The 12,033-nt window shown below is 46.2% G+C and overlaps 1 protein-coding gene across 3 annotated transcripts in view; it reads right to left on the reverse strand.

Annotated features, from left to right (window-relative positions):
* Positions 1–12,033, reverse strand: part of Ablim1 (actin binding LIM protein 1) — a 170,188-nt gene that overhangs the window by 94,439 nt on the left and 63,716 nt on the right. For all 3 annotated transcript variants that reach the window (XM_038317700.1, XM_038317703.1, XM_038317701.1), the window contains 2 exons: positions 1,882–2,008; positions 230–323 (listed from right to left, as the gene is read on the reverse strand). In XM_038317700.1, the coding sequence (XP_038173628.1) occupies positions 230–323; positions 1,882–2,008 (221 nt within the window). The remainder of the gene's footprint in view (positions 1–229; positions 324–1,881; positions 2,009–12,033) is intronic.

The following is a 12,033-nucleotide window of genomic DNA, read 5'->3' on the forward strand; positions in this document are numbered from 1 at the left end:
CTCTCCGAAGAAAACAACGTCTCTCTAACTCCCAGTGAAGTTTATCCTCTTTTCCCTTTGAATTCTCCATCATTCCAAGTTCCCCGTGGCATTTGGTCGTGAGGGCAGCCTAGCACGTGATCCTCTAAGATAGTCACCGTGGCCACCTGCCTTCCACCCCAGGAGGAGACAGGAGACTTGAAGGCCTGTGGGGAGAATGGCAGCAGTCTGAGGGGCCTCTGTTACTTACCTCCAGGACTTTCCCCGTGATAAACTGGTGACAGGCTTCACACTTCACCCCAAAGAGCCCCTGGTAGTCCTTTTCACAGTACGGGGAACCGTCCCTGAAAGACAAAGTTGCATTCAGGCCTTAGGAGGACACCAAAGTCTCATCTCTGAGATCCTTCCCACAGAACAAGAACATAATTCATCTTCACATAGGCCCAGCAACCTGACCAGACAAAGCTACAGGCCGGAGAGCAAGTGGCAGGTCTCCAGGCCAGATAGAGACAAAACCCCAATAAATCGTCACATGGTTACCATGGCCACTTTCTTGGCTGTCACAGAACCAAGGAGCAGAAACCCTAGTATTGTTCCTCTCTTGGCAGCCCAGATAATCCCCAGAGGAGCCCAGTGCTCAACGGTGCCTCAGAGGCCCAGGGAACCTTACCTCCCTTCCCAAGCCATCTTCTCAGACTCCGGGGACCAGCAGGGCCTTCCCACAGCCTTCAGACATGATCTCCTCAGCTCAGTTCTCCCTGACTCTGAGGGCTGGAACACGGTTCAGCTCAGCAGCTGAGGGGCCACTGTACTTATTACTTATGGTCTTTGGTATTTCTTAAAAGCCAGTCACTTCTCTGGTTTAGGCTGTCAGTCACAACCATCTGGGGAGGTCTTCAGTCTCTTACCTGAGTTCCAGTTTGACCCCAGACCTACTATGAAACTATTGTTGGGCTGTGGGAGCCAAGCCCCCTTCTCAATCGTTTCAGAGATTTATAAAATCAAATTCATGAACAACGCTTGAATGAGTGATTTAATATGATTGGATAGGCTTTGTGTTTCTTGTCTTGGACCTTTGAGACAGGGTCACGTGTGGCCAGGCTGGCCTCCAACTCTCCAAGAAGCCAGGGGTATCAGAGTGCTGTGGCTACAGCTTCTGCTGCCACACTCAGTTTCTACAGTCCTAGATCAAACCCAGGGTGCTGTGTGCTGGCCACTGCTCTACCCACTGAATGCATCCCAGGCCAGGCCTGCGCTCTCTGGGGCCTCAGCTCTCCCACCCAGCTATATATATGCTCACCCCCTGGTTGGGGAGATTTTCAAAAGGCATAAAAAGATACAGAGTGGTAGATTCTTCCTCTTTATCAGAGTATATTAACAACAACAACAACAACAAAACCCCAAACAAAAAAAACAAAACAAACAACCGAAAAACACACCCAAATGTCACAGATTGCTTAACTCTTGCTAACCCGTTACCAGTGTTCTCAGATTCCACACGGCCCCTCACCCCGACAGGCTAGTGTGTGCTACCATCTTGCCAGGCTCGGGGCACAGACCACATGTGTTTGGGGGGAATGTCTAAAGCCCTGGGGAAGAAGACTTTATTAGTTTCACACAGAAAGCAAAAATAGCAAAAAGAGAAGTAGCTAGGAGCTTAGTTGATTACAAGGCAGGGTGTACCATTATGCCAGCTTTGTTAATTATTAAATTGGGCCACAATTAATAGTCCATTAAGTTTACAGCAGCCACAGCATGGCAAAAACGGAATAATGAAGCTATTTCAACAAATTTTATAGCAAAAGTTCCTACTGATGCAAAATGGGGGTGTCTTCGGGACGCTGGAGGGAGAAGGCAGCCCCTGGAAGCAGTCAGTCCCCAAACCCTCTGGTTCAGACTTACTTGCTGATGTACTCGCCGGTGAGCACCTTCCCGCAGGACTTGCACTTGAAGCAGCCCAAATGCCACTGCTTGTCCAGCGCCAGCAGCGCCTGCCCGTTCTTAATGTCCCTTCCACAGCCAGCACAGTCTGGAAGAGAAGAGCAACCCACAGTTACCGCCATTCCCCTTGCAAATCCCAAGGACGGTAATTCCTCCAGCTGTGGTGTGGCCCGAAGTCACCATGTCGTCAAGTTTTGTTTCGGTTCTCTGTATAAAATCCCCCAGAGCCTTCCTCACGTGGCAAGGCAGCTGCTCAAACATTATTGGACCTCATCAGATGGGCGTTCTTTACCTCTTAGCTCTTCAGGGGTTAGGTACCGTTTGGGGTCCTGCCAGCCTAGAAGCCATTTAATTATAGCATCTTGGCTAGGACATTGACAAAGCACTCACAGGCTTTCAATTAATTGAGGACACATGTGAATCAGCTCAGCACATGTGCTGGGAGCCATGCTCACCACTGTGTGTGGTTCCTGGAGCACTGACTGTCAGCTTCATCTATGTAATGGAATTCTACTTCCTTATCTACCTAAACTAGCCTTTCCTGGTGAGATGAGTTAATTCCTTAGCCTTTAACTATCCTTGGCAGATTCCTGAGAGGCATGTGTGTTCGTTACTTTTCTGGTTGCTGTAACAAAAAGCCTGGCAAATGTGCCTTAAGGAAGCAAGGCTTTATCTTGACTACACTGCCCATGGCGGCAGGGAGGCCATGGCAGTGGCAGGGAGGGGCATGGCAGCGCGTGGCAGCTGGTCACATTGCATTGCAGCAAGGGAGCAGAGAGAGAGAGAGTTCTGGCCTTTTGCTTGCTGTCTCCTTTTTTATGTTGCTCAGAATTCCCTGCCATGGAACAGCGTGGGTCTTCCTACCTCAATCAACCCATTCTAGAAAACCCTTCACAGTCATACCCGGAGGTCTGTCTCCTTGCAGAGTCTAGATGCTGTCAAGTTGTCAATCAATATGGACCATCACAGTATGGCAGAGAATGAACATTAGGATTGGCTGGTCTTGTCCTGCTCTTGGATCCTGCCTGTCAAAAGTGGTCTTTCAATAATATTCGCTGTTCCTAGAGTTGCTGTGGTCATGTAGATTATTTCACACTCCAGGGTGTTAGGGAAGTGGGGTACACATGTGTTAACCCAGAAACATATAAGATAGAATGTTACATCAGCATCTACAAACATTCAAAATCCATGTATCTGGTTGGCCACTGTGTCCTAACAAATAAGACAAAAAGCAGTGTCCAGGCAAGGCCACTCAATGGCCACGTCCAGAATAAGACAGAGACATGTATGCCTCTCATACACAGTGGCTGAACAGCCCCCTCTTCTGACCACATCTGTAACTGCCTCCTTTGGCAGGGGCACATCTACACTGGCTTCCCCTCTCCTCCCAGACTCAACCCATTTCCCTGGACTGACCCTGCACAAGCCTCAACCCTGAACATACTCCCTACATCCATCCAGAGATGGCTCTGGTACCCTATAAGTCCCGCCTTGCTTCAACAACTTCACTTAATCCTGTTTCTTTGACCACAGGTGTTTCTGGGCATCTTGGTCAGCAGGTGTTGAGTTGGCTTTGGACCCAACAAACCATGCCCAAAATTTTACTATAGAAATACATTCACAAAAGTCCCCCCACCCCATGTGTTTTCTAGCTAAATGCACTTTTAAGGAACCCTGGTGTAGTATGTGTTCCTCTCCCAGAATAGAACATTTCTGAAGAAAACCATAATTCTTAAGAAGCTGCCCCCTGTGGAGGAGGGCTTCACTTATCTACTCATATGATCTGTGTTGTTTGATTTTTTTTAACCACTAGAAAGTGAAAATTTGAAGATATGTATCCATAAACTTAAAATATAAGTTCTGAATATTAGGATTAGAATTTCCTTTTTTAAAGATGCATTTTCTTCTATATATGTGTGCACCTAGCTGAGTTTATGTGTACCACACATGTGCAGGTGCATGTGGAGGTCTAAGAGCTTAGGATCCTCTGGACCTGGAGTGACAGGCGGTAGGATACCACCTGATATGGGTGCTGGGAACCAAATCTGAGTCCTTTGTAAGGACATTCAGTGCTTTTAAACCCTGAGCTAACTCTCTGGCCACTGGATAAGAATCTGTTAAAGTACCAGCCATCCTAAACTGTGTGTGTATGAGATTGTCCTAAAGTAATGAGAGGTGTTTTACTAAATGCCCACAGATGCTAGGAATGCAAGAGTGGAGGCTGAGACAAATGAGCAGTTTCGAAAGCAATAGGTGCTGGGGAGGAGGCTCAGTCAGCAAGATGCCTGCCATGCTAGCAGATCAAATCTCAGCGCCAGTGTGGAGGATGTCCATCTATGACCCTGGCTAGAGGGACAGGGAGAGAAACAGACAGATCCCAGGAACTTGCCCATCACCGGTCCACCCAACTGTGAGCTCCTATCTCAGCTAGAGATCTGGTCTCAAAAAGTATATTTGAGCCAGGTGGTGGTGGCACATGCCTTTAATTCCAGCACTCAGGAAGCAGAGGCAGGCGGATCTCTGTGAGTTCAAGGCCAACTTGGTCTATAAGAGCTAGTTCCAGGACAGGTTCCAAAGCTACAGAGAAACCCTGTCTCGAAAAACAAACAAACAAACAAAAAGATACATGACATTGCCATGTGGTGTCCACACACACGCACACACATTCACCCACCCACACTCTATAGCCCTCCTATATACCGAGAAGTTTTGAGTTCATAGGAAAATTGAGAGTACAGTGACTGCCCACACACTCCACTCTGACCTGCCTAGCCTGCACCACTCCAGCGCCAACCACCAGTATGGTACCTTCTTTTGCTGACAAAGGCTGATGGATACATCCTTACCACCAGCATCCACAGCTGATATGTGTTTGGACAGGTTTGAAATGGCATCGCGGATGACAGTATCACGGTGAACAGTAGAATAACCTCAACACTCCAAGGACACGTGAGCGCTGCCTTCTCATCCCCTTTCCCTCGAACCCTGAAAACCTCTGAACCTTTCCTGCTGCTAACGTGTGAACTGAAATTCCCCTTTGTTTCTGATAGTTCCCACTAGGTGGCAGCAACGGTCTGAAGGACGATGATGCTTGGAATATTATTATTATTTTTTTAACAAAATAAATTTCAAAGATAGCTTTTTAGTTCTACAAATAGAGACAGCTGGACATGGTGAGGCCATCAGGCCTGCCTTCGTTCCTACTGCAAGAAATAGGAGGAGTAATGAGATGGGAAATCGAGGAAGGCTGGAGAGCCTGGAAATCTTGGGCTCCTATCTCTGAATTCGCTCCTCTAGAGCTACTGACGATAGCCACCTGCTGCGCTCCATTTCAACGTTCTCTGCACAGCACAAGGCGTGGTACAGGTGTGATGGGATTTCCCCTCTGTATGCTGGGAGTATGTTTTATTACCATTGGCTAATAAAGAATCTGCTTTGGGCCTATTACAGGGCAGAATAGAGTAAGGTGGGAAATCCAAGTAGATGGAGGAGGAGAAAGAAGGAGTCAGAGAGATGCCATGTAGCTGCCGCAGGAGACAGATGCCAGATGGATCATTGCCAGTAGGACACAACCACGTGGCGATACACAGATTAATAGAAATGGGTTAATTTAAGATATAAGAGTTAGTCAGGATAAGTTAGCCAGGATAAAAGACAGTTAAGGAAATGCTCAACATCCTTAGTCATCAGAGAAATGCAAAATAAATCAAAACAACTCTGAGATTCCATCTTACACCTGTAAGAATGGTCAAGATCAAAAACACTGATGACAGCTTATGCTGGAAAGGATGTGGGGTAAAGGGAACACTCCTGCCTTGCTGGTGGGAATGTAAGCTGGTACAGCCCTTTTGGATATCAGTATGGAGATTTCTCAGAAAATTAGGAAACAACCTTCCTCAAGACCCAGCAATACCATTTTTGGGTATATACCCAAAGGATGCTCAATCGTGCCACAAGGACATGTGCTCAACTATGTTCATAGCAGCATTGTTTGTCATAGCCAGAACCTGGAAACAACCTAAATGGCCCTCGACCAAAGAATGGATAAGGAAAATGTGGTACATTTACACAATGTTGTACTACACAGCAGAAATGACGTCTTGAAATTTGCAGGCAAATAGATGGAGCTAGAAAACATCATTTTGAGTGAGGTAACCCAGACACAGAAAGACAAGTATCACATGTACTCACTCATAGGTGGTTTTTAAACATAAAGCAAAGAAAGCCAGCCTACAAATCACAATCTCAGAGAACTTAGACAACAATGAGGACCCTAAGAGAGACTTACATAGATCTAATCTACATGGGAAGTAGAAAAAGACAAGATCTCCTGAGTAAATTGGGAGCCTGGAGACCTTGGGAGAGGGTAGAAGGGAAGGGGAGGGGTAGGGGCGGGGAACAGAGAAAAATATATTGCTCAATAAAAAAAATCAATAAAAAATATATTCCATAGCAACAACCCACTGTTCTCTGGACAATGACGTGGACTTAACTCGAGACAGATATCAGATTGTGGAAACAGACAAGGGGCAGCAAAAGCCTTGTGCTGGCTCATCCCCTTCTCCTGCTCAGCCCGGGAGGCTCTTCCATGAAGAACAGCCAGCTTTGTGGTTTTTTTTTTTCCAGTGGTTGAGGAAATTGTTTCCACAACACTGAAACAGCTGCTGATAAATATAGAAAGCTGGTGATGGGGCCGGGATGATTGTCAGCATCAGAAATAGGTGGCTATGGAGTGGCATCAGGGAAGTAGAGTCCGCTGACAATGGCCAAACGAAAAACAAGGACCAGATAGGGAAAGGAAACAAGACCAGAGAGCCCAGACTGGGGCACTTCTACCTCAGGACCTTACTCTTGACGCCAAGAGCCAGGACCGAGTAGGGATCTGGCGCTCACAACAAGTGAAACCAACACCCGCGTCCACACCTGGCTCCATTTTTATATCATTTTGTCCAAAGGTCATGAAAGCCCTGGACAATGGGGATCCTGCCTGTTTGCCTTCGTTCTTTTTGGCTGAGGATCACAGACGCCTGGGCCATGGAAGGGTTTAAGTTGATGAAGAAGACATATGGCTCTCGGGAGGGATGAGTGAGTCTGATGAGATCTTTCTCTGGAAAAGAAGGCTGAGTTCATGAGGCCATGGAGAACCACAGGAAACCAAACTGCCAAGCATCCTTCCCCACCCGGTCCCAGACCTGCTGCTTTCTACACACCTAGGCTAACTCAGGAAGGTGGGCGCTTCCTGGCACACAGACTAGGACCCCTTCCTAGACCTTTAGTTTTTTTAAAACGCATCAGTGCTGAACGCGATGGTGGTAAACAGGAGAGCTTGGGTGCCAAGAACATCTTTGTAGGAAGGATTGTTTCCTGGCAGTAGACTCTGTGCCTATTGCCCACTTACCTCTGAATCAGAAATCTGAAAGTGAGATCCAGGAGGGAGCATGGATCGATCTGCCCCTTTCCCAAATCCTTGGCTTCATACTTTGATATTTAACCTGTTTAAGTTTAAGGAGGCTCATCTGTGTGGCTAAGGACTGAGACTGTCCATTGGAGCCTAGGAAGGTCTCAGTGTGTTTGTTATTGCTGTATAGAAAGGCTACTGGTTTTTACATGTTAACTTTGTATCAACTTTGCAGAATGTAGCAATCGTCCTAGGAGTTTCCCGGTGGAGGCTTTGCGTCCCTGATACACACCATCACACCATCTTTGAACACCACACTTGGTTTCTTTTCCCATTTGACTCTCTCACCTCACTGCTCCAAGACTTCCAGCGTATCGTGAAGAGGAGCAGAAACAACAGCGCTGCCCTGTTCCTAATTTTAACGGGACAACTTCAATTTTTCCCTCTGCTTAGGATGATGCTGACTATAGGTTTGTTTATATTGCCTTTATTATTTTGAAGTATCATAACTCCAACCTTACTCTAGCTAGGACTTTTATCAAGAGGATGTTGGATTTTTATCAAAATCCTTTTCTGCAACTATTGAGATGATCATGAGATTTTTTTTTTGTCTTTAAGTTCATTTATATGATTTATTATAGCATTCAAACTTTTCCTCGGCTATGTTTCTGGAAGATTCCCAGAAATATTTTTTAGAATAAGAATAAAAATAAATAGAATTTTTCATAAAAAATATCCAATATGTTTATGGCTATATTGAGGTTGCTATTAATAGAAAATCAAGACTTAGGAGACCCTACAAGACATCTTATTCATAGACAGTCCATAGAGGTACTTCATCCCTCACCAGCACTCAAAGGGAAAAAAACACAAATTTAAGTTCCAAGGTTTGGCTAATGCAAGGTTCTCAGTTTTTAATAAATTTTATTGTTCCAATAGGGCACAGATTTCCCAATCTTCTGATATTAAATGATGACAGAAGAGTCAAAAGAAAGTTATTCTGAGAGAAAGAGAAAGAGAAGAGAGAGAGAAGAGAGAGAAGAGAGAGAGAAGAGAGAAGAGAGGAGAGAGAGAAGAGAGAAGAGAGGAGAGAGAGAGAGAGATAATAGAGGATAGATTCGAGAAGAGGATAGGCGGATATAGAGACGTAATCGAGAGCTCGGCGGAGGAAATCTGGAGAGAGGGAATTGAGAGGAGAATGAAATATGCACAAGAGTCTGGTAGAGCACGAACTGCCCACATGTGAATCCCCTCATGAGAACAGCTGCTGGGAGCGTTAGGTGACTGCCTGCTGCAGGGGAGAGCCAGCTCCCATTGGCTAAGGTGCTGAGCCTCTGAAGGGTCCTAGCGTCTGGAGTCACCCTTCTCAGGCCTGTAGTGACTAAGCACATCTTGGTTTCTAGTCTGGCCCTCAAAGGTCCTGTGCTGTAATTTGTTTTGTTTTGTCAACTTGACACAGCTGGATCCATCTGTGAAGAAGGAACCTCAATTGAGAAACAGCTTCCATCAGATTGGCTTGTGGGCAAATCTGTGGAACGTTTTCCTGATTACTGATTGATATGGGAGGACCTGGCCTATGTGGGTGGTACCACTGGATGGGTTTGCCCATGGGCTAGGCAAGCCATGGAGAGCCAGCCAGTAAGCAGGCCCCGCCATGGTCTCTGCTTCAGTTCCTGCCTCCAGGTTCCTGCCTTGAGCACCCGCCCTGGCTTCCCTGGCTCTAACCTGTCTCCCCAAGCTGCTTTTACTCATGGTGTGTATCACAGTAACAGAAAGCAAACTAACACAGGTCCTTTCTCTTGAGAAACACAGATTAAAATAGTCTAGATTTTCCTTCTGCTTTTTATCATCAGAGCTGACCCGGAATTTCAACATCCTTAAGGTATCTGAAAATTTTTCCTTGACCAAAGAGTCTCCACCATCATTTATCTCGTCTGTCTATCGAGTGGGTATTGCTGGATTCTGACCTTCACCTCCATCCAAGCTACAGGACATTGCCAGGTCCCAAATTAGACACCTGGGAGTTGACAAATAAGGCCTGGTCCAAGTCTATGTTTCTTATTTAAACCACTGACTCCATAGTTTCCCTTTTCTATGTCTTAGCAGGTGCCATGGGTACGGGATCAACATGAGCAGAGGGATAAGAGCTAGGCATGGTGGTGTCGCCTGTGCCACCACGGCTGAGAGGCAGAAGCAAGAAGAACTACCTAGAGTCCCAGAGTTCCAGGCCATCCTGGGCTGCACAGCAAGACCCAGTCTCAGAAACAAACCAAACTGAACAAATAAGAGCACAACCCAGAATGCAAAGCTACACGTTTGTTAAGCTAAGTGCTATTCAGGGATTATTCTCAGGATTACATTTGTTTATGTGCGTATGTGTGTGAATGTGTATGTTTACCTGTACCATGTACATGCAGGTCCCCACAGGGGTCAGCCGGTGTCAGATCCCCCAGAACTGGAGTTGCAAACGGTTGTGAGTTGCCTCTAAGGGTGCTGGGAACGGAACTAGGGTCTCCCGCAAGTGTAGCAAGCAGGCTTAGCTGCTGAGCCATCTCCCTAGTCCGGGAAATTATTTTTTAAGTGGTTCTAAACTTCTAGGCATGATGTTGTCATCAGGCAGAAAAGCACCGTGAGATATGAAGACATGGGAGAGTCAGTTACTCCAGGTAGGTGCTGGGTGCTCCCACCCTATGGAAAGGGGGCTCAGTGCTATTAATGACTTAATCACAGAAGCTAAAAATGTCACGGGACGATTGTGAAAGGCTTATGTGTTGTCTGACTGTACAACCTTGAACCAGACCTTCCAGAACCATCTCCTGCTGTGGCCAGCTCTTTCCTCTGCTGTCTTGATAGCCACGGTGGAAACATCACGAGCCAGAGCAGCCTCTGACTGGAGAGCAGCCTCCGACTAGAGAGCAGCCTCTGACTGACAGACTGGAGAGCAGCCTCTGACTGACAGACTGGAGAGCAGCCTCTGACTGACTGACTGGAGAGCAGCCTCTGACTGACTGACTGACTGGAGAGCAGCCTCTGACTGACTGACTGGAGAGCAGCCTCTGACTGACTGACTGGAGAGCAGCCTCTGACTGACTGACTGACTGGAGAGCAGCCTCTGACCGGCTATTTTAAGTGGAGTGTTTATTGTCTTTGGAAAACAACACAGCACAGGAAGCACACTCCGGTGGCCTATGACAGCAACACATCATCAGCCTTTACCAGGGCAGCTGGGCAGCTGTGGCAGTAGCCACTGCTAAGTCCTCAGAGTTGGATTTGGCACGGGCATGCCAGCCCATCCTTCTTCCCTGTGACAGATGCTTATGAACTTGGGGTTACTTTGGTCAGGGTTTTCATAAATAGGGACAAATTGTGCCTGCCAGGCTTCCAATTCAGATTCCTTAAGCCAGTGTTCACAGACATGGCTTCTCAAGGTGACTTTAGCCAGTGTTAGGTGTGGTTCTTAGTGTTTATAGGATCAGGCATCTCTCTGCTCCATTAATTTGAGGATCCATTAAGGAGCTGAGTGGGGAGGGGATCAGTAGGCAGAGTATTAGCTGTGCCAGCAATAAGACCCGAGCTCAAGTCTTGACACCCGTGCAGAAAGCTGGGTGTGTGGGGATAGAAAGGTAGGTGCCCCACCCATGCCCATGCTCACTGCTCAGAAAACTAAACAGTGAACGTCACATCCCACCCAGTAAGAGATCCTGTCTCCAAAAAACAAAGTAAAGCCGGGCGGTGGTGGCGCACGCCTTTAATCCCAGCACTCAGGAAGCAGAGGCAGGCGGATCTCTGAGTTCGAGGCCAGCCTGGTCTACAAGAGCTAGTTCCAGGACAGGCTATAGAAACTACAGGGAAACCCTGTCTCAAAAAAAACCAAAAAAAAACCCCAACCAACCAACCAAACAAACAAACAAAAAACGTAGATAGTTCCCGAGGAACAGCACTGAAGGCTGATCTATAACTCTGCATGTCCATACACACACATGTCTTTATGTACATGAACATAAAACCTCCAAAACACACATACACATTTTCACACATATGACCATAAACCACCTATGTGTATATATCGTCACACACATGAACATGCACACACACATACATCCTCACAAATGTGAACATAAAACCCCCAACACATACAAACATGCATACACATGCATATATCACACATATATACACCATACACATATACCACACATACATGCATGAATACACCATACACACATATACATGTACATATACCATACACACACATGGGCACACACCACACATACATACATACACCATATACACACATATACCACACATAAACATACAAACATATACAAACACACCACATACATACATACACCATATACACACATATACCACACATAAACATACAAACATATACAAACACACCACATACATACTTGCATATACAACACATACATACTTGCATATACCACACACATGCATACACATACACATGCATACATACATACACATGCACGTGCACATACCACATATACCATACATTCATTCACATACATCTAAAAAATAAAAATAAAGTGAAGGCTAGAGTTAGTTTCATAGAGAAAAAGCTGTGGTTCAATTTGCAGATTACTTGCTGAGGATTTCTCTGCAGCAGACCTTGCCTAAGTCACTGCTACCTTGGGAGAAGCAAGAATGCATCAGAGAATTAAGATGAGTCCACAGTGTACTCACATGCCCACAGT

Source organism: Arvicola amphibius, chromosome 1 (assembly GCF_903992535.2).
Source record: "Arvicola amphibius chromosome 1, mArvAmp1.2, whole genome shotgun sequence".
Classification (NCBI taxonomy): Eukaryota; Metazoa; Chordata; class Mammalia; order Rodentia; family Cricetidae; genus Arvicola; species Arvicola amphibius.